Source organism: Electrophorus electricus, chromosome 11 (assembly GCF_013358815.1).
Source record: "Electrophorus electricus isolate fEleEle1 chromosome 11, fEleEle1.pri, whole genome shotgun sequence".
NCBI classification, from domain to species: Eukaryota; Metazoa; Chordata; class Actinopteri; order Gymnotiformes; family Gymnotidae; genus Electrophorus; species Electrophorus electricus.
In genome coordinates, this window is record NC_049545.1 from 24,226,171 (window position 1) to 24,248,377 (window position 22,207).

Consider the following 22,207-nt stretch of genomic DNA (forward strand, 5'->3'; position numbering starts at 1 on the left):
AATAAGCGACAAACATCTGATGATCGAACTACGTAGTTTACTGGGCCAAACCTCTATGAGACAATCAGACTAAAGCAAAAAATGAGACCACAGGCAGAAAGCAGAGGCCTGGAGGAGGGCCCTAGTTCAAGGGTCATGCACAGACAAGAATGTTACCTTCTGATTCGTCTGGAGGGTTAAACATGGAAGAAAAGAGAGGGGGGGGGGATCAGCAAGGTGTCACGTTCCTAAGCACTTCACAGCAACACGAGGCACACGCACACTGATCTCACATCAGTTTGCCATGACAGCAACGCATGAGTCGTTCCCTCCACATTTACGATTAGAACTCAGTATGAAAAAATAAAACTAACAATCACTCTATGTTTTCACTAAGACATTTAAAACCAGCATGAATCTCTGGCAATGATTTAATTATTAGTTCTGATGTAATATACTTCATGGAACTGTAACTGAGAGTGAGGTGTGAATGAAAACAGAAATACCTTGTTCCTCATCTTCATCATTGCAGATGATGTTGTACAGAGTGTCCAAAGCGTAACCCAGGATTTCAGAGTCTGACCTGTGGTTGTGGTTATGAGCGCGACAGGGAAAAAATAGATTCGCAATTTGAACTGAACTATTCCGGAACCTTCTCAGGATGAGATGATGTGAGGCCTGGGTGTGCGCGCGTACAGGTGAGGCCTGTGAGTGCGCGCGTACAGGTGAGGCCTTTGTGAGTGCGCGCGTACAGGTGAGGCCTTTGTGAGTGCGCTCGTACAGGTGAGGCCTTTGTGAGTGCGCGCGTACAGGTGAGGCCTTTGTGAGTGCGCGCGTACAGGTGAGGCCTTTGTGAGTGCGCGCGTACAGGTGAGGCCTTTGTGAGTGCGCGCGTACAGGTGAGGCCTTTGTGAGTGCGCGCGTACAGGTGAGGCCTTTGTGAGTGCGCGCGTACAGGTGAGGCCTTTGTGAGTGCGCGCGTACAGGTGAGGCCTTTGTGAGTGCGCGCGTACAGGTGAGGCCTTTGTGAGTGCGCGCGTACAGGTGAGGCCTTTGTGAGTGCGCGCGTACAGGTGAGGCCTTTGTGAGTGCGCGCACAGGTGAGGCCTGTGAGTGCGCACGCACAGGTGAGGCCTGTGAGTGCGCGCGTACAGGTGAGGCCTGTGAGTGCACGTACAGGTACAGGTGAGGCCTGTGTGTGCGCGCGTACAGGTACAGGTGAGGCCTCTGTGTGTGTGTGTGCGTACCGGTGGGGCCTGTGTGTGTGTGTGTGTTTGTGTGCGTACCGGTGAGGCCTGTGTGTGTGTGCGTACCGGTGGGGCCTGTGTGTGTGTGTGTGTTTGTGTGCGTACCGGTGAGGCCTGTGTGTGTGTGTGTGTTTGTGTGCGTACCGGTGAGGCCTGTGTGTGTTTGTGTGCGTACAGCTGAGGCCTGCGTGTGTGTTTGTGTGTGTGTGTACGTACAGGTGAGGCCTGTGTGTGTGTGTGTGTGTGTACGTACAGGTGAGGCCCGTGTGTGTGTGTGTGTGTGTGTGTGTGTGTACAGGTGAGGCCCATGTGTGTGTGTGTGTGTGTGTGTGTGTGTGTGTGTACAGGTGAGGCCCATGTGTGTGTGTGTGTGTGTACGTACAGGTGAGGCCCATGTGTGTGTGTGTGTGTGTGTGTGTGTGTACGTACAGGTGAGGCCTGTGTGTGTGTGTGTGTGTGTGTGTGTGTACGTACAGGTGAGGCCTGTGTGTGTGTGTGTGTGTGTGTGTACGTACAGGTGAGGCCTGTGTGTGTGTGTGTGTACGTACAGGTGAGGCCTGTGTGTGTGTGTGTGTGTACAGGTGAGGCCTGTGTGTGTGTGTGTGTGTGTGTGTGTGTGTGTGTGTGTGTACAGGTGAGGCCCGTGTGTGTGTGTGTGTGTGTACAGGTGAGGCCCGTGTGTGTTTGTGTGTGTGTGTGTGTGTGTACAGGTGAGGCCCATGTGTGTGTGTGTGTGTGTGTGTGTGTGTGTGTGTGTGTGCGTACAGGTGAGGCCTGTGTGTGTGTGTGTGTGTGTACGTACAGGTGAGGCCTGTGTGTGTGTGTGTGTGTGTGTGTGTGTGTACAGGTGAGGCCTATGTGTGTGTGTGTGTGTGTGTACGTGTACGTGTGTGTGTACAGGTGAGGCCTATGTGTGTGTGTGTGTGTGTACGTGTACGTGTGTGTGTACAGGTGAGGCCTGTGTGTGTGTGTGTACGTGTACGTGTGTACAGGTGAGGCCTATGTGTGTGTGTGTGTACGTGTGCGTGTGTACAGGTGAGGCCTGTGTGTGTGTGTACGTGTACGTGTGCGTGTACAGGTGAGGCCTGTGTGTGTGTGTACGTGTACGTGTACGTGTACAGGTGAGGCCTGTGTGTGTGTGTACGTGTACGTGTACGTGTACAGGTGAGGCCTGTGTGTGTGTGTACGTGTACGTGTACGTGTACAGGTGAGGCCTGTGTGTGTGTGTACGTGTACGTGTACAGGTGAGGCCTATGTGTGTGTGTGTGTGTACGTGTACAGGTGAGGCCTGTGTGTGTGTGTGTGTGTGTGTGTACGTGTACAGGTGAGGCCTGTGTGTGTGTGTGTGTGTACGTGTACAGGTGAGGCCTGTGTGTGTGTGTGTGTGTGTGTACGTGTACAGGTGAGGCCTGTGTGTGTGTGTGTGTGTACGTGTACGTGTACAGGTGAGGCCTGTGTGTGTGTGTGTGTACGTGTGTGTGTACAGGTGAGGCCTATGTGTGTGTGTGTGTGTACGTGTGTGTGTACAGGTGAGGCCTATGTGTGTGTGTGTGTGTACGTGTGTGTGTACAGGTGAGGCCTATGTGTGTGTGTGTGTGTACGTGTGTGTGTACAGGTGAGGCCTATGTGTGTGTGTGTGTACGTGTGTGTGTACAGGTGAGGCCTATGTGTGTGTGTGTGTGTGTACGTGTGTGTGTACAGGTGAGGCCTATGTGTGTGTGTGTGTACGTGTGTGTGTACAGGTGAGGCCTATGTGTGTGTGTGTGTACGTGTGTGTGTACAGGTGAGGCCTATGTGTGTGTGTGTGTACGTGTGTGTGTACAGGTGAGGCCTATGTGTGTGTGTGTGTGTACAGGTGAGGCCTATGTGTGTGTGTGTGTGTGTACATGTACGTGTGTGTGTGTGTACGTGTACGTGTGTGTGTACAGGTGAGGCCTGTGTGTGTGTGTGTGTGTACAGGTGAGGCCTGTGTGTGTGTGTGCGCGTACAGGTGAGGCCTGTGTGTGTGTGTGTGCGCGCACAGGTGAGGTCTGTGTGTGTGTGTGTGCGCGTACAGGTGAGGTCTGTGTGTGTGTGCGCGCGTACAGGTGAGGTCTGTGTGTGTGTGTGTGTGCGCGTACAGGTGAGGCCTGTGTGTGTGTGTGTGCGCGTACAAGTGAGGCCTGTGTGTGTGTGTGTGTGTGTGCGCGTACAGGTGAGGCCTGTGTGTGTGTGTGCGCGTACAGGTGAGGCCTGTGTGTGTGTGCGCGTACAGGTGAGGCCTGTGTGTGTGTGCGCGTACAGGTGAGGCCTGTGTGTGTGTGTGCGCGTACAGGTGAGGCCTGTGTGTGTGTGTGTGTGTGTGTGTGTGTGCGCGTACAGGTGAGGCCTGTGTGTGTGTGTGTGTGTGTGTGTGCACGTACAGGTGAGGCCTGTGTGTGTGTGTGTGTGTGCGCGTACAGGTGAGGCCTGTGTGTGTGTGTGTGTGTGCGCGTACAGGTGAGGCCTGTGTGTGTGTGTGTGTGTGCGCGTACAGGTGAGGCCTGTGTGTGTGTGTGTGTGCGCGTACAGGTGAGGCCTGTGTAGGTGTGTGTGTGTGTGTGCGTACAGGTGAGGCCTGTGTGTGTGTGTGTGTGCGCGTACAGGTGAGGCCTGTGTATGTGTACGTGTGCATGCACGTGTGTACAGGTGAGACCTGGGTGTGTGTACTTGTGCATGCATGTGTGTACAGGTGAGGCCTGGGTGTGTGTACATGTGCACGCATGTGTGTACAGGTGAGGCCTGCGTGTGTGTACATGTGCACGCGTGTATGTACAGGTGAGGCCTGGGTGTGTGTACGTGTGTGTGTACAGGTGAGGCCTGGGTGTGTGTACGTGTGTGTGTACAGGTGAGGCCTGGGTGTGTATGTGTGTGTGTATTGGTGAGGCCTGGGTGCCTAAGTTTGTGTGTGTTTGTTTGTATGTATGTACAGGTGAGGCCTGTGCATCATACCTGTCTGTCTGCAGGATGCGAATCAGGTGTTCCATTGCCTGGGTCCCCACCTCCATGCGATATTTCTACAAAAGAGGCACAGTGTATAAGTATACAGGTGGTACCAAAGTTGCCTCTCTGCTAGGGCACTGGGGTTCAAACCCAATCTGGATAAGTGCGCAGTGCTGTTACGATTTAAAAGTCTTCAACTCAAGACACAGCCATATGTTATGTAAATTGCAGTTTTCCACATACCACTAATCTCATGCCTGAGGTTAGTCAGTCATCTTTCTCTGTGGTGTGTCATCAATATGTCAATCAACCATTTACATATTATTCTGATTGGCTTTCATTTGAGGCACAGGTTCATTAAGAGCAGTGGTGTGCTGATACTGGAGCTCTAATTAAAACAACGGTAACTTTTATTAATAGGAATTAAATACTGTGTCACATATTTTGTGGGGCACTGCACAGTTTAAGTTTTAAGAACATGGCCCTCTGTGTGTAGCAGCAGGGACTGTGTTAGTTCATAAATCAGAATTTATTTATGTAGTGCTTTTTACAACAGATGTCACAAAGCAGCTTTACAGCAGTGTCTGTGAGTCTGTAGAGAGCCTAAGAGGGTCGCTGTGAGCCCTCCTCCAGACTGTCAGTCGGGCCCGATGAACTCATCAGGCACGGCTGATAGGCTGTACTGAGCAGGAGGACGTGTAAACAGACCCCTCTACTCCTGCACTCTCCGTATAATTAGACTAACATGGTATATATGTGGTTTATATTCATTTATAGAACTCAGGAATGATGGGACATTCACAGCTCATAAACAACTTTTGTACAACACAAGGAGCTACCTCTTTATTCAGGGCTATTCATGTTACAAAAGCTTGTGAGGAAATCTCAAAGGGCCGATATCTATGTAGAGGTTGTATGGACTAGGGGAGTGAAATTGTGTTTTGAAACTTTAATAATATTTACATATTACTTCAAAATTCTTTATTTCATTGAAGTGAGAGGAATTCAGCTTTCCATGATATAGACCCTTTAAAAGTGACCCACCTTTTGGAGTTTTGGTGAACAGGCCAAAAAGATATCATAGGTTTGTCTTACTTCATCGTCTAAGAAACGCAGAAACTTTATTAAAAACTTAACATCCTGGAAGGTAAACCTACAACACCTGGATGTGTACCTTGGAGAGGGATTTTAGCGCGCGGACAGCATCCCTCCGATCCTCTAGTAGCGTGGACGAGGCCACGCGATCGCACAGCTTCTGGATCTGCAGTGAGACAAGCGCATGCGAGCACATCAGTTAGTTCATAACGACTGAGCAACGTAGGTTATGGTCCACCTTACTGCACGTCGTCCAAAGCAAAGACACGCATCGACCGCCCTGCTCTCTTCTGTAACGTTGAACACGCGACTACAAACCCCCCCCCCCCAAAAAAACCTCGCACTGCACATATAGCAAATGCATACGTTTGTAGGTCATATGCATGTTTGTAGGTGTCTTGGCCAAATGTTAAATGTGCACGTCTTGCTTAAGTCTCTTATGGTCGTGCGTGGAAGGCCTACATATCAGATGACACTAGCTAGCTACCACTCCGAATACAAACGCCCAGTTGTTACACAGCAAACTTCAATTATTTTTGACCAGACGGTAAATTCCCATCGATTCAAAACAACAAAGTTATGTCAAGATACACGTCACGGTCGCGAGCGATACAACTGTCTCGAGGACCCTCAGGCTTTAGCTGGGAAGCTAAGTTAAGATAGCATAAGCTGATGGTAATGGAGTGATAGTGACAGGTGGACGCGCCGGGGGCAACGCCCATGTGGAAAAACCGTCTTCTCTAAAATAAAAATCCTTTTCTAATGCGCGCTTTAAGGCTGTTAAGCTAGTTTGTTAGAGAATAGTTTAGCTAACCAGCTAATAAACCTGGCTGATCTGATATAGCTAGGCTTCATTAGCTAGTCTAGATAGCAACCATGGGTCTTGTCTATCTAACCCAGGTTACAGATTTCAGACTTTACTATATCTAGTTTTATCAGAATGGTAAAGTACAGCATGTTAACTTTATCCAGGCTTAATGGGGGTAAATAACGTTAGCGTTAGCTATCTCAAAGCTAGCGTTAGCTTAGTGTAGCTAACTTACAGTCTCTACCCCAGACGGCTGCGCTCCCGCCGGCTGTCCTCCTATTACGCCCCTGATGAAATTCATCCTTCAGCGGGTCAACGGTGCTTGAAATTACACTTTCCGAAGAAACCTCTGTGATATAACCGAGTATGGAGTGCCTGAAAAGGTGATGTTTTCACACTAAACAGCCCCCTCAGCGACCTACCCCGGAACCGCTCGCGCACTGCAGGGTGCGCATGCGCGGAGACGTGGCGCTACGTGGCTGATCAGAGTACAGGCTCGGACGGGGTTTCATTTCTTAAAGCGCCATTGCATGGAATAAAAGAGAACGACCTGTTTAGACATCATTAAGTCATTTACATAAAGGTATGAGCAGAGTGGTAGCTAGCACTTCCACGTTCTTAAATCCATTGTAATTACTGTGTAAACGCAGGCTGAAGACCCATCTATTTGTGGATTACTTCAATGATCACTGACCCTCCTATATTGACTAACTAAATTAGTACTTATTGTAGGGTATTGTTTATTAAACCGATGTTGTCTAACAAGCCTTAGAACGTATTGTTTATTACACTTATCATTGTCTAAGATAGACCTTATGTATTTTCTACTTCTAGGCATCAGCGGTGATCCCTGTATTTCTACAGCATTCTAGTTCATTGGTATGTTGGACTGTAACCTACTGTACTAGGATATATTCTATGAGGAAATAACAAAGCACTTTTGTAAGTCGCTCTGGAAAAGAGCGTCTGCTAAATGCAGTAAATGTACATTTGTGGCCAGCCAATTTCATTGTTCTTAAAGAACTGAATGATCATCCATCCATCAGCCCTTCCTCACCACTGTTAAGACTTAAGCACATTTGCAGTGAGGATGGATGCACTGACATAAATCTGCTGTTAAGACTACCAGAATTCCTTTTGCACTTATCCATTTGCACTTATCATCCTACAGATTAGATGTTGTGAACACAGCAACTTTAAAGATCCTCAACTAATATCCTACAGATAAAAACATCAGAAGACATGCTCTTTATCACCTATTCCTCCTCACGCATCACTGTAGGAGCTATCTACTGTAAGAAATGTAATCAGTTTTATTTTGGAGAAACTAAGAGAAGGCTTGTGGACCAGTTTTTCTGAACACCTTCTGACCATCATAATTAATGATTTGTCATTTCCAATGGCAAGGCATTGTAACCCTAATGACACTGTACTAATCACATATATCTGTTTGCATTGCATTGCCAGTTGTTGGTATGACCACGGAGAATGTAGAACTCTACACTATCAGAACCCCATGATCGTTATGATCAAACAGCTACTGTTTTGGACATAATCTAGTTTCTTCTCCTTCAGAACTTCAGAAGCACTTTCCCAGATCTGAATAATGATGTAGACTGATGTACTGGTCAAACACTCACCAAAATTCAGTTCAAAAGGTCTAATATTTTTCCCGGGACCACACTGATCCTCTGGACACACCCAACTAGAACTTCAATGTAAATATATAATCTGCTGGAAATTCCTACTGCTGTGCCTCAGTTTGGAGGAAACGGGTCATCTAGACCATCAACAGGTGAAACATGACTATTGGCGTAGGGGCAATTGATATAAAGCGCACATCCATAATGAGTGTCATCATAGATAAAACAAGCATCTAAATAAAATGGGTTTTGGCTGTGTTTGCCTACTTGATCATCTTTTGCTGTCTGTAACGGCATACATACACAGTCTTAGGCATTTCATTAAAATTCAGACTGGCCTTTTTGTGTGTTTGTTTTGAGAAACTGAGCAATACAGACCTGTGGAAAATGCCAAGCTCCGCCAACAAAATCAGACCAAACAGAACTTGGCTAAGCGCCAAACCCCACCTCCAAATTTAGACCAAATGGAACTTGTCCAGAAATCACTGTGTATCCTGGTGGATTTCTTAATTCACACTTGTTCTGTATTCTTACTTTGACTTGCCTTTCTGAGTTTTAACACCCAGCTGATTTAAAACAAGACATCAGCAATAAGCAAAGTCGATTTCAGTAGTTTATTTTGTTTACTTATATTTAACAGAATCCAAAATAAAAAGGGATGAGAAAATTCAAACAAACAAACCAAAAAGTTCCAAAATAAAAACATGATAAAGCCGAATGTCGTCCCCCCTGACTGCTACTGAGCTGGACCCACCGCATGAGGAGATCAGATGGTGCTCCGGGACAGGAGATCAACAGACTTTGTTTAGGGTGTGTCGGCACATCTCGGAGGAGCTGTGTCATATGCAGCATCAGTCCAAACAAACACCTGTTTGCATGTTTTTGTGTTGAACGAAATCACAGCTAGCTTGAGAATATTTTCTGGATTCAATCATTCAAACACACTGCTTCCTTCATTAAGTACTTCATTAAGCACAGTATAGGCCATTATGGCTGTCAGAAACACAGGAACCTATAGTTATCAAACTCAAAATCACACATAGATGAGGTCTATTCAAAATTAGGTAGAAGGGAAAAGGGACGATAGACAAGCAGTTTTTGGTATAGCATCAGCAGATGGCTGAAGGGGTAGCGCATCATTGGCCAAGAGCTCTTAACCAATAGGATCAAAGTCCTTCAGAAAGAAAAAAGAAGTGTATCAGGAGTGCTAAGTCCTTAGAGATAAAGATTGTCCCAAAACGACAGCAAAGTGCAAGCTATCCGAAACAGGAGAGGACCTCAAAGAACATTTCAAAAATAGAGCTACATCAAAACTGTACCTCCAAAATTAGTGCAAAAATATCTGTTTAGAGAAAGGTGTGTGTCATTCTCAGCGGTCATCCCCACCCCATTCTGCTTCAGCCCCTCCCACAGCTGCATTCTTAGCCACACCCACTCATTACCAACCTAGTCAAGTGGGTGGTGGTGCAGAATTTGTTTACTTTAACGTAAATCAAAAGGGGAACAGATGCGAAGCAAAAACAAAATAAATAAATTAAAAATTTAAAAAATAAAAGAAATAAAAACACCAGAATGGACACACGTGTGTAAGTAATTCAGTGCAGGGGGATGTTGACAAATATGAAACTGTCAGAGTCACCAGTACTCTGCTGGAGTCTGTAAAAGTTACTGATCTGCGCGGTGATGGCATGGGTAATGCGTCCTAAATCATGTCTCCTTTCCAACTAATGTTCATTATTCCAAATGCAAAAAACATTTAGTAGACCAATGTGTGATCTGCACCACGCACAATTAAAAGTCTTTCAGACAGCTTCTCCCGTGGCTTTGTAAGCACTGAAACAGCATCACATTAAAAATTTAGGCACCTTTTTTCCCCTTTTACAACTGAAGAGAGACTGTAAACAAACCATGAGACAGCAGGAGCCTCTCAACTGTATGGCAGAATCACACAATACTGCCAGTGCCATGTCAGGGGAAACATTCAACAACTAAACAAAATGTGAAATAAATAAATGAAAGTAACTGCCAGCTCACGGATGGAATCGTTTACCAATCAAAGCTTAGGACTGCCTGGAATTTGAGAGAAAAGAGAAACAGAAATCAAAAGGCACTATTTCACCAACATGTAATCCAGTAAACATAAAAGTCTGGAGTATTGTGCTGCAAAAAAAACCCCAAAAAAAGACACTTGTTATGATTGGTTGGGCTGCTCTGATGGTAGGATTGGGCTGCTGTGGTTGGTTGGGGAGCCCTTTACTCATCCCCGTTTACTGACTAGGAATGTTTGTGTACAAGGAAGAAAAAAAAAAAAAGAGCACTAAGAAAATCTGTCTTTTGCGGAAAAATCCGTCTTTTGCTGCCAAATCTGTCCAGCTGCATGGCTTATTTCACTTTATTTTCATCCCCCCAATCCATCATCACATTTGTGTCAGAGTCCAGGTCTGGAGCCTGACTGAAGAAAGGTCTGTTGTCCAGCATTTAATGGCTTTTTTTATTTTTCAGAGATGTGGAAAAAAGGCAGAATCTTTTTTGTTCTTCTACTTGTTGGCCAAGGCAGATGGGTTTTAGTTGAGGCCCATGCGGTGAGGAACTGTAGCTTAACACGCTCCACTGGAGGTCGATCCGGAAACGATCCAATAGCTTAGTGGCTGGAAGAGTTTTCTATGCAGCTGCACTCTCTGGAGGTCAGGTCATCCTGATGAGAGCATGCCTGTCACGTCTCTCAGTCAACTTTCACTAGCAAGGTGAAAACATTTGAACTCAAGGGTCAGGGTTTGAGCCATCCACAAGAATCACCAAAACAGTCTGTCAGTAAGAGGTAAACACTGTATGAGGGGTGGAGGCTGACTGGAGCTGAATGGTCTTTACTGGGAGTTGTAGTCCTCTTTTATGGGTGTAGTCTCTGCTGCAGCTCACTTCTCACTGATGACCAAGATCAGCGTACAAAATACATTTTTATGAAAGTAGGAAATAGATTTTTCAGCTTGGGCCAGAGCGCGCTCAGATTGGTTGAAATTGAAACGTGGGTTAACTATCGGATTGCTTGAGCTGCTCCTCTAATTTAACAGAAAAGAAACAGGTCACTGGGCTGGTACATCCCAAAGCAAGAAGATAATAAGAATTAAAGAAAACAAGAATAAAGCAGAGGGAAAAAGGATTACAAAAAATGGTAATACATGTAGACACACGTAGCCTACATTTTTTTGTTAAGAATTAACTTGGTGCTACTCCCAAACAGCAGATGATGCTGTTCTCAGCGGCGTTTTTCAGAGAAGCGGGTCTCTGCCTGTGCTGGGCCTCTCGCTGGGCCTCTCGCTGGGCCTGGGCCAGATCTGGGGGCCATGCCCCCTCGTGGAGGCGGGGCTCTGTTGTCACGATCGCGCATCCCTCCACTTCCCATAATGCCACGTGGGCCACTTGGTCCGCGGTCCATGCGCCTGGAGTCCCGACGGTCGTCGGATGCTCCGCTCCGGGCCTCGCGCTCACGCACCAAACGCGTCTTTTTCTCTTCCACATTCAGCCGCACCTCACCACGAAACATAATAGGCTAGAAAGAGAGAGAGAGAGAGAGAGAGAGAGAAAGAAAGACACAGGATGGGACAGAGCACACCTGATTCTCAGCACACTTTATTTAATCAGTTGGTCTTGACCATTGAACCATTGATTACTATTGATTACTTGTATTGGGTTTACCTTTACCCACGCTGACCCTGTTGTAGACAGACACCAATATGCTAATGTGTTCTGAAAATACACGTCACTTTGGTTGGCTGTGGTAAATAATGTTCCCTCCTACCCTTGCACCCAGAATCCTCTGCACCGGCTCAGAGTCATCAAACACCACAAAGCCAAAGTTGGGTAGTTTCCCGCCAACACCTTTGGTATTGATCCTCAGCTCCACAACATTCCCGTATGCTGAGAGGGAGGGAGAGAGGGGGAGAGAGAGAGAGAGGGGGAGAGAGAGAGAGAGAGAGAGAGAAAGGGGAACACTTGAAGTACCTGCACCTGGGCTGTGATTTGAATTCTCATGTTTTATGATAAATTAATGACCAGTCATTAAAAACTCCAGAACTGGAGGTCCATGGTTGAACACTATGGTGTTAGTATTTTCTAACCAGCAGTATTGAGAAAGTACAGTCTGAGTGCTGCTGGCGCTTGTTCGGAGTGATAAAGTGAGTGATACTCACTCATGAAGAAGTCACAGAGTTCACGCTCGCTGATGTCATGGGGCAGGTTGCCCACGAACAGCTGATGGTTGTCAGGGTAACGAACCATCCGCCCTCTGTCCACCTCCCCTGCTTCTGACTCCGCCCTCCCTAAAACAACACGGTCACATGGTCAGAGTCTGTAAAAATGTTTAACAGTCTAACTGTTAAATAATGTAGTACAAGTATTATAAGTCCTCTGACACTACAATGTAAAAATATATTATACTATTGGCCTACAATATACAAAGAGCCTGTAACCTGTAAGGCATAAAATCTGGGGTCTTGTTACATGAGATCACGGTTTCCTTTTTATGTTTTAAAGGAAATGGAAACAAAAAAAGTACATTTTGTGCAGGTGTTTATCTAAGCACTGGACAAGCATGGCAACGTTTACCTTTGCCACCAGTCTGAGGTTCTGAGGAGGTGCCACCATCTGTTAATGAAAAACAAATAAATAAACACACACACACACTCACACACACAGCAACAAAAACACCATAACACGAGAAAAGAGGAGCAGATTAAAAGCAATTACAGCTCACCAGCAAATTGGCCAATGCAGGACACCATGACAACTTACACAGCGCTCCTAAAACACAACCCCGTGACACAGCAGGTGCTGTGTAGCTACTGGCGGGTTTGGAGTTTAAACCCTTGTGCAGTGTTCGGTGCGAGTTCTCACCAGTGCGAGGCCCCCTAGAGGACAAGGCAGGTCTGTCACGCACGCGTTGATCCCGCGGACGGAGAGGGACAGCCGAAGCCTCTGACCTTACCTCCGCCCTGGGCTGGAACATGCACGCACACACACGTAAACCTCAGCACTATAGGAGCAGACCATTTCCTAGAGCTGATCCTTTTCTGACCCCTGAGTGATGTGCCTGTAGCTCATTCAGACTGCCAGACTGCAGTGCTAATCTGCCACACTTCCAGCTGAGTATATTTCTAAGTCCTAAAATGACTGTGTGTTGTACTGCTGAGGGCTGGGCCCATCCAAACAGATCAGCTGGTCCTCAAAATATTTCAGACCTATATGTGTTTTATGATGGCACAAATGACTATACATCTGGCTCCTGGGCGCTTAGTGATTCCTACAATTATGTAAAAAAATACTCATTATTACCTCCTCTAGTAAACCAGGTGTAATTATGTAATGATGTAAACAATTCATGAACAAAATTTAAAAAATCATTAGCATAACAGCTTGTGAAACCAGTTGCAACAGAACTGCTCATGCATGACTTTTAGCATATTTTAATGAGATGTAAATGCTGAATTAATTATTTGCCCCTTTCAGCTTCCTTCCTCGCCCGAGCAAGTGACACACATGTGACACACATGTGACCTGTGAACACTGCCAACATCAGAGCTGGCAGCGACATCAACCATGACGTAACTGCAGACGTCTGCAGGGTGACTGTCAGACCGACTCAGGTGTCATCGACCAAACACTGCACATTCCGGCAGGGCGCACAGCATTAGCGACACGACACCAAAGGTAAACCCGAATGTTTAACGACGGCAGCGCTTGTCTCTCTTGTAGGAGCGGTCTGAGCAGAGAGGGTGAGGTACGGAGGCTGAGAAGGCCAAAAAGCTGGATGCCAGCTTCACTTCAATCACAGCTGGGTCACCTGTGAGGTCGTAACTTTGACCACATGGGGCGGGATGCCTGAAGATGGGCCGGAACCACTCAGGGGAAGGTTCTTACTGGTGACAGACGCCCACGAGAATGTCTACCACACACACACACACACACACACACACACACGCGCGCACGCACGCTTGCTTTCAGGCTTACAGACAGCACATGTCTCTCAACATATGTCTACACAAACAGGGCCCGTGTGGAAAGATGTAAACTTGCTGTGCAGGTTCTTCAAAACAAGCAAAAGTGGCATAAATAAAAGATAAAGCCCAGAGAGTTACATTTTCACCAACGTGTTAACGTGTGCGTGCCACGTGAGAGTTAACGTGTGCGTGCAACGTGAGAGATAACGTGTGCGAGTTTTAGTACTTTGGGAGGTTCCTGCATCTGAGGGGCAGTCTCCACAGGAGTGGGGGATGGGGATTTTTCTTTCAGCTCTTCCGGAATCTTCTCCGGGACGTCCTCCTTCAGCTCCTCGACCCGGGCTTCAGGTTCCGACTCTGGTTCAACGTCTGCAGCAGGGTCCTCCATCACCTGATCCACGGTAGTGCTGGAGGGTGGAGACATGCCTTCATGTTTAGCATTGTTATAGATGTTAGACCAAAACTAAACACACCCTCCTGCAGGCTCTCCGCAGGCCACTGCTGTCGCACCATCTAGAACATCTTCAGCTCTGGACCCTTAACCCGAAATATGGGCCTCGAATTATAAATGTCCTACCAGGGATTATTATCATGGAACACAGATATTCAAATCATGGCAGGTGGTCCAAATCCAATGTCTGACATCAAATACACAAAAGCCAGCACAAGAGATGTTCACATTGACCGAAACTCGACAAGATTACACACTACTGCGGTGCAGAGGTCAGAAAAGGGGCGTGGGGTCAGCACTGCGGGTGAGTTTATTTACACCAGTGAGTGTTCATATTTGCCAGAAGGGGCGGAGTTTCCTAGCAGCGAAGGGCTGGCCTTGCTGTGGTGTTTTGTGGCCTAGTGAAAGAGTCTTACAGGGGTCACACTGAACCAAACTGCCGGACTGGGTGCCAAAAAATAAATAAATTCATGTGTGATGAAGCGTTAAAGGGACCCAAAACCCAACATCAGCGTTTGAACGTGTGCATATACTTGTCTCTGGTCTACACCCAGACGCAGGGATCAGCCCGAGACACTGGGGTCCTACCTCACTGGGTGGGGCTCATAGCAGTTGGAGGCATGGGTGGTGGTGTGCTGGGCCTCCGGAGAGACATGTGGTTCCTCCTCCTCCTCCACCTCCGACTCTAACGGAAAACAGCCAGCAGCAGCCAATTAGGAGACAGCCAGAGGAGGGAAGGGCACTATGAATAACAAAGGTGGTGCCAAGGACCTTTGAGAGCGTGGTCAGCTCACAGCTCACCTTCCTCCAGCTCAGCCTCTGAATCGCCAAACACCTCGTCCTCGTAACGGAAGATGTCATTGTGAACATAGAACTTGTTATCCACAGAACCCTAAACACACACACACACAGAGTCATTTGCATTAGGGTGAACACGACTCAGCAGGTTCCACAGGCACAGTACGGGAAACGTAGCAGCACCTCCGGGGCCAGGACGAATGTCTGCAGGAACCTCCTCATTGGCTGGCCGCTGTTGGACAGCTCCCCCATCACCTGGACGACCACGCCGTCGCCCAGTGTGGCGTGAGCATCCACGTGCCGGATTTTAGTGTGGCACTCGCTGAAGTGCAGTGACATCACCTTCTTGTGGATCTCCTGCAGAGAGGTACACACACAGAGAGAGAGAGAGAGAGAGAGAGAGAGAGAGAGAGAGAGAGAGAGAGTGTGGTCAGTAAATCAGAGTAACACTCACCGGTCCTGCTGAATTACTGACTCACATCTACACCTGCTGCACTACAACGACTGCATCTGCGGGACTTATACTGTATCTGCGGCCGCAAACCTGACCACTTCCACACAGTGTGGGCAGAAGCAGCAAATGTTGCCAGAACTGGACATTTTAAAAAGTACCGCCAGCACCAAGTGTGCGGTTTCCAGTCATGCATATGTGTGGGTATATAGGAAAGGTTAAAGGTAAAAGGCCTGGTTCAAGTCTCCTGACATCAGTTCTCCAAGCAAAGATCCCTGGCCTGAGCTGCCTTTGGACACATCATTGGAGTCATGACTGAATACAACTTGAATAATTGAGGGTCAAAGGTCTTTCTCAGGGGCCCAACAGTGGCAACCTGGCAGCTGCAGCCTTCCTATTACAAGTCAGCTACCTTAACCATGGCCCCCACCTCCGGCTTTGTGAGGGAGATCACCACACTTACAGTCTGCCCATACACGGCCTCCGCCAGCTTCCCGTTGGAGTCCAGTCCTCCATGGACATAGGAAGAGTTCCTCCCGTAGAACCTGTGTGAGATACACATGACATCAGCGGCACGCTCTGAGCTGGTGGGCGGCGTCGTGAAGGCTGGCACCCTCACCTGTGCAGGAAGTCTGGGGCTTTGTTCAGCACGGTGTAGTACTGGCGAACAAACTCCCGTCCCACTAGCAGCGGACTGGTCTTCTCCATCACCATCTCTTTGGCAACAACTCTGGAGTTTGCAACACAAGAAAATAACAACAATAGCCGCAGTACTAGCACACAATTGAGCATAGCATGAAACACAGCAGTAGGGTTGTAAAGAAGGCTGAAGGCAGCGACACCCTGCCCAGGACTCGAACCCAAGGCCGACAGGAGGTAAAGCTGAGCTCTGACCACTGGACCAAAGAGCCAGAGCTCCCTGTTAACCTTCCTAAGGGACAGTCTCTGTCACAAGGGCATTCTTTATAACAGCTATATGTACTCAGTGACCAGTAGAGAGAAGGCAGCACTAGAAAAAAGTGAATGAAACCGATCAAACCACCCACAAAATCTGCCTCTAGAGGGTGCAAATAACAGAACCAGGGGATGACACAGGTCACCGGTGCACTTGATAAAGGATGGGGGTAATACCAGCTTATTGTTTGGGATGGGTGAGAAACTTTTTTGGTTTCAGTGTAGTCAGGTGGGGGGTGGGGTGGCTTTGACACCGACACCAAATAAAAAAAGGCAGAAGATCTTACTAAGACTGGGAGAAGAGTTTCTGCATCGTCCATGCTGAGTAAGACACAAATGGGGTGCAGAATTCAAGAGACAAATTACTGGACTTCCAGAGTTGGCAAGAATTTTAACACCACTATCAGTATTGGTTAGCAGACCTTAACTTTTATCATGCCTGGAATTTATTCAGTACAGTAAGGGAAGCTAATCTGGAAAACACCCTGCAGAGAACACCAACAGCTGAGCAGGGGCTAAAAGGTGTGTCATTGTAAACTATATTAAAACTGTCACATAAAATGCTTTTTCAAAATGGTCGAGTACTTCGATTACATTCTAAAATGTGAAATTAACATCAGTAAAAAAAGTGACGACCTGCGAGCAGCGACATGAGGAAAACAACATTGAAAGAGTTGTATTAAAGGAAACCAGGTGAAAGATTAGACAGATCTATATACCAGGTACAGTGGTAGGACGTCTCATACCAGGCTCATAAAGCAGCCATCGATTTGGCTCGGAGCTTCACGTCCAGGTCTGCGTCAGTATATGTGGAGCTAAATGAACCCCAAACTAATTACACGCTTGAATAAATGACGACTAAGATCACTTAGTTACTTGAGATGTCTGCTGAAATGCCAGACTAGAAGGAGTCTTTAACTGTAGGTGGAGTCCGCCGTCAGTGAGCTTGGCCAGGTGAGATCAGAGATGATACCTGTTAAAGGACGTTATCACCTACCCCTGTCATAACGTTAGGATCGACGTAAAACCGTGGGGTCGGGGGAGACTAAAGATCGATAACTTGCTCCGCTTTACAGTAGTAAAAACATACAAGCACAACATGTCGGTGAGCACTAGTGTAGCGCGGCTACCTCCAGGTAATTTACGGTTTCGGATAAAGCAGACCCTCCGAACCTCACCTCCTGACGGACCTGTGGCGTTAATCTCGTTGCTCTCAGCCAATGGAGCTTCGTGGCGGCGTTTATTCTCTTATTCACTCCACCCAGCGCCTCCCTAACGGGACACTCCAGCTCAGACGAACGTGGAGCGAGACCTGCAGCTTATTGTCTAAGCCCTGTAGAATGGAGAAGAACCCGTCACGTGGGCAAAAGAACCCGTCACGTGGGCAACAGAACCCGGTTGCGTGGGTAAAATTACCCTGTCACGTGGGCAAAAGAACCCCCAAAACGTGGGTAAAATAACCCTGTCCCGTCATGTGGGTAAAAGAACCCCCATCACGTGGGCAAAGACTCACTGGAGGAAACGGTGGCGTGACAACACAGCAACTTCCGCTTTGTGTCTTTGCACATTATAACAATGGCACTTTGATACATTTCCTTCCTGTACAATTTTTTTTTTTGGCTAATATGATACTCACCGATTTAACAGGGATAAGATGTAAAACGATAACGTTGAACTGACCATTAAACTGACCTGAGAAGGGACACTTCCCTGTGTAACTATTTATACACACCGACTTGCTATAAATAACATGAATATTTCGATTTTATTTCGGGAGCAGCAGTATTTATTACACATGCGTGTAATTAAAATATTTGTATAAATATTTAAATACATTGAGGTGGATGTAAATTCCCGTACTTTCTCTGAATCCTAACAGATCATACAGGATAAAGAGACGCTTCTGCTTGTTTCCATCCTGCCTTTTAACTGGGAGGACCAGCGTCATCTGGGTGGAAAGTACGCTACCGCTAGCAGGAATATTTTTATTTTTTATTTTTAAAAGGTTTACGGTTTTATTTTTTATGTGTGTGGAATATTTAGTACAGTCGAGTGTCTGAACGCTCAGAGCACGTATGTAAGGAGGTCAAGGCAAGTAAAGTAATGAAACATTTACCCGAGTATAGCAGGCTGGCTAACATGGGCTAGGTGATGGGTCTATATCCGCTATAACACGGGCTGAACAGATAACACCGCTCTGAGACTTGGACTCGTATCATTACACCACGTTTCGCTTGGTGTCTCTTGTCTTCATAGCTATGGCCGGAGCGGTGAGTCTGGAACTGGACCCTGTCTTCCTGAAGGGGCTGGGATATCTGCACTCCAAGAGCAAGGACTCTGCCGAGAAGCTCAGAGCCCTCCTGGACGAGTCTTTGGCCAGGGGCAGCGAGTCAGTTTACCGGTCGTCACTAAAGGTGCCGGCTGATCTCCGCTAGTTTGATGAAATTCACATTGACCTTTTATGAATTCTATGTAACATATGGTATGTATTGAAAATATTCCCCCCCGCCATAGGAAGTCGAGGTGACCAAGGTGTCACTGCCAAAAATAAACAAACCAGAGGCCAAGTCATCATCCAATTCGTCCTCCTCGTCTTCGTCCTCGTCTTCATCCTCGTCCTCCAGCAGCAGTAGTGGCAGCGGAAAGTCAAGCAGCTCAGAGAAAAGCAAGAAGGAGGCAGAGAAAAGACCCGCTGAGAAGGTGGGCAATCTCGTGTGTGTGTGTGTGTGTGTGTGTGTGTGTGTGTGTGTGTGTGTGTGTGTGTGTGTGTGTGTGTGTGTGTGTGTGTGTGTGTATGTGTGTGTGTATGTGTGTGTGTATGTGTGTGTGTATGTGTGTGTGTATGTGTGTGTGTATGTGTGTGTGTATGTGTGTGTGTATGTGTGTGTGTATGTGTGTGTGTGTGTGTGTGTGTGTGTGTGTGTGCGCGCGTGCTCCCAAACTCCAGTCACTCAAATGCCTCCTCTTTTTTTTTTTTTTTTTTTTTTTTTTTTTTTTTTTTTTTTTTTTTTTAAATTAATAACAATTCTCAACACAGCATGCGCTTTGAACATTCCCAGTGTGCAGTGCTGTTTGAGTGGAGCTGCGGTATGACGACTGTGGCCCGTTTTCTCTGCAGGTGAGGGTGGAGTGCACTGATGCGGTGGAGCCCCTGAAAAAGCAGAGGCTGGACAGGCCAGAGAGCCGCTCATCCCCCATCACCTTCCAGCACAAGGACCCCCCCCTCGCAGACTTCAGTTACGGCGACGAGACCAATGCCGACGACTTTGCCATGGAGATGGGCCTCGTCTGTGTGGTCTGCCGGTCTGTCACGTTCAACAAACTTTCATATATTCTCAAATAAACGGAAGCACATTGTTTTCGTTGTGTATGTCTGCTTGCTGTGTGTGTGACATTCAGTAAGGCCATATATGCTTTGAGAACATCCTACTGTATTGCTAAGCTACATGTCCCTCTCTTGTTCACCACAGACAGATGACAGTCACATCAGGAAATCAGCTTGTGGAGTGTCAGGAGTGTCACAATCTGTACCACCAAGAATGCCACAAGCCTCAGGTTACAGACAAGGATGTGAACGACCCACGTCTGGTGTGGTACTGTGCGCGCTGCACCAGACAGATGAAGCGCATGGTGAGTGTTCTGCTTTGGTGGCTTTTATATGTTCTTCAGAAGCACTGAACGTAGACCCAGCACGTGGGAAGGAGATATTGTAAGTACAATGGCCATCACTGACGCACAGTGTTGAAGGAGCTGATGGCAGTAGTAGAACAGGTCATTTTTTCCTACCCAGACTGTATGAAAATAATAATAAGGTCAATCAATCAATCAATAATGATATCTATGTATGTATGTATGTATACATGCGTGGAAATTAATTGATATATTTAGGCATCAACCTTCACTACATATGTCTTAAGCACATTTAATCATAAACCATTACAATGCCTTTAAGACTATGAAAACCATCCATGCATGGTTTGAATGGTACTAATCAGTTGTGGAAAATACATATACTAAAGAAAATCCTGGTTTACTAGTTGTAGTTCCATCTCATTCACATTAGTGTCATTTTCCTTTTAAAAGAACTTTTCTTTTATCCATCTACATTAGACCTGGCTACCAGTATTGAATGTCGCACTGCTGTAAAATGATACAAGAAATCAGTTTAAACTAGATGCTGTGATTTTTTTTGAAGTAACTTTAGCTATTTCTTTTGCAGTCTCACCTGAGGCTCTGCTAATTTAACTCGTTGCTTTCAGGTTCTCCTCTTTAACCTTCAGCTGCTGACCTTAACATCTAATCTGAGCTTTTATTAGAATGTATAATATCTGTCCATAGTAGAAAAGCTGTAGGGTTTGTAGGATTCACACTGATGGTATGGAAGGTGTTTGTGGGTTGTGTGGTGCTGGTAGAATAAAGTACAGGAGGAGAAGTGAGGCTGTGGGTGTGGAGTGTTTATACTGTGGGGTGTTTATACTGTGGGGTGTTTATGCTTTACTCCCTCAGGCTCAGAAGACCCAGAAGCCTCCTCAGAAGGCAGCGCCTGCAGTGTCTCTATCGGCTGCTCCCGTGGTGAAGGAGCCCCTGGTGAAGAAGCCGGAGCTCAAGGCCAAGCCGGAAGCGGCCGGATCTTTCCAGGCCTTCAAGAGGACAGAGATGAAGGTGAGGGCAGCGCACTGACACCCTCGGATCTTCATCTGTGCGCCACATGGACAAGACTTTGCATTTCTCTATGCAGCCCTGTTTTCTTTTGTTTTCTCTTCCTCAGTTTGGACAGAGCACTCTCCACCATTTCACTGCGAGTTATAGTGTATATGACTGTGTATGTGACGAATAAACCAAACTTGAACTCAGAATGCAGCAGCAGCCTTTTAAATCCATGCTGCACTTTAAGTCCATTGTCATGTTTAATGCACATGCTGTTTTTCGTGTGTGTGTGTGTGTGTGTGTGTGTGTGTGTGTGTGTGTGTGTGTGTGTGTGTGTGTGTGTGTGTGTGTGTGTGTGTGTGTGTGCGCGTGCGCACGTTTGTCTGCACGTATCCCTCTCAGGTGTCCACAGTGACATCGGGAAGCTCTTCAAGCAGCGGATCATCTCTGCCCTCGGGCAGCGCTCTCACGGGCTGGGCTGCTTTTACAAAAACCACCACAGCAGGGGCCTCCGGCAGCAAGCCCGGCCCCAGCAAGCCCCCCCCACCCCCCGCAGGGCCCAAGCCCATGGGTCTGTCTGCACTGGCCAGCGTGAAGCCGAGTGCCAAAGCACCAGGAGGTGCCGGCGGCGGTGCCGGAGGCGGGAGCGGTAATGGGAATAACGGTTCGTCCACAGCGCAGCTGAAAGTACCCCCTCCTCTCACGCTGGGCAAACAGCCTCTGAGCCGCTCGGCCAGCGGGGAGAGCCTGGGCAAGCCGATGACCACGGGCTCTACCTCGCCTGGAACGGCGCCCTCCAGTGGCCCGGGGGGCAACGGCAGCTCGGTCGTCAACAGTGGTGGAAACGGGGGCTGCACCAGCAGCAATAACAATAACAGTAACGCCGGGGCCAAAGTGTCAGCAGATGGCAAAACGCCGACATCCCAGGAGTCTCAGCTCAACGCCATGAAGAGACTGCAGATGGTGAAGAAGAAAGCCGCACAGAGGAAGATGAAGAAATGAACAGAGCGGGAGGAAACAAATCCAGAACTAATGCTTCAATCTCTCTGTATAGAGGATGCTGGGTAATGTAGTGCTCTCTGTATAGAGGATGCTGGGTAATGTAGTGCTCTTTGTATAGAGAATGCTTGGTAATGTAGTGCTCTGTGGTCTAAAGCAACAGCAGTAACCTGCACTTTTA

The 22,207-nt window shown here is 47.3% G+C and overlaps 3 protein-coding genes across 12 annotated transcripts in view; 1 reads left to right on the forward strand and 2 right to left on the reverse strand.

Annotated features, from left to right (window-relative positions):
- Positions 1 to 6,560, reverse strand: part of uso1 (USO1 vesicle transport factor) — a 20,365-nt gene extending 13,805 nt beyond the window's left edge. For 3 of the 7 annotated variants that reach the window (XM_035531707.1, XM_035531705.1, XM_035531704.1), the window contains exons 1-5: positions 6,326 to 6,560; positions 5,362 to 5,448; positions 4,197 to 4,261; positions 486 to 562; positions 157 to 168 (exon numbers count right to left, since the gene is read on the reverse strand). In XM_035531707.1, the coding sequence (XP_035387600.1) occupies positions 157 to 168; positions 486 to 562; positions 4,197 to 4,261; positions 5,362 to 5,448; positions 6,326 to 6,391 (307 nt within the window). In that variant the 5' untranslated portion in view covers positions 6,392 to 6,560. The remainder of the gene's footprint in view (positions 1 to 156; positions 169 to 485; positions 563 to 4,196; positions 4,262 to 5,361; positions 5,449 to 6,325) is intronic. The other 4 variants (XM_035531710.1, XM_035531709.1, XM_035531706.1 and 1 more) reach the window with 2 other exon arrangements.
- A 3,039-nt stretch (positions 6,561 to 9,599) lies between these two features.
- g3bp2 (GTPase activating protein (SH3 domain) binding protein 2) lies at positions 9,600 to 17,862 on the reverse strand. Of its 3 annotated transcripts, none has more exons than XM_027022751.2 (13): positions 17,571 to 17,862; positions 16,046 to 16,156; positions 15,890 to 15,971; positions 15,159 to 15,332; positions 14,979 to 15,069; positions 14,766 to 14,862; positions 13,953 to 14,133; positions 13,570 to 13,671; positions 12,624 to 12,726; positions 12,336 to 12,374; positions 11,921 to 12,049; positions 11,530 to 11,648; positions 9,600 to 11,280 (listed from the first exon to the last, which is right to left on the reverse strand). In XM_027022751.2, the coding sequence occupies exons 2-13, from the start codon at positions 16,138 to 16,140 to the stop codon at positions 10,987 to 10,989; spliced, it is 1,506 nt and encodes a 501-aa protein (XP_026878552.2). In that variant the 5' UTR covers positions 16,141 to 16,156; positions 17,571 to 17,862; the 3' UTR covers positions 9,600 to 10,986. The 3 variants fall into 3 exon arrangements, with proteins under 3 accessions (XP_026878552.2, XP_026878551.2, XP_026878553.2); XM_027022750.2 differs by having other exon boundaries at positions 17,559 to 17,862; XM_027022752.2 differs by lacking the exon at positions 13,570 to 13,671 and having other exon boundaries at positions 17,559 to 17,862.
- Positions 17,863 to 18,230: 368 nt separating this feature from the next.
- Positions 18,231 to 22,192, forward strand: ints12 (integrator complex subunit 12). Of its 2 annotated transcripts, none has more exons than XM_027022754.2 (7): positions 18,231 to 18,339; positions 18,637 to 18,794; positions 18,895 to 19,080; positions 19,499 to 19,683; positions 19,851 to 20,010; positions 20,887 to 21,042; positions 21,430 to 22,192. In XM_027022754.2, the coding sequence occupies exons 2-7, from the start codon at positions 18,639 to 18,641 to the stop codon at positions 22,027 to 22,029; spliced, it is 1,443 nt and encodes a 480-aa protein (XP_026878555.2). In that variant the 5' UTR covers positions 18,231 to 18,339; positions 18,637 to 18,638; the 3' UTR covers positions 22,030 to 22,192. The 2 variants fall into 2 exon arrangements, with proteins under 2 accessions (XP_026878555.2, XP_026878554.2); XM_027022753.2 differs by having other exon boundaries at positions 18,232 to 18,471.
- The last annotated feature ends 15 nt before the right edge of the window (positions 22,193 to 22,207 follow it).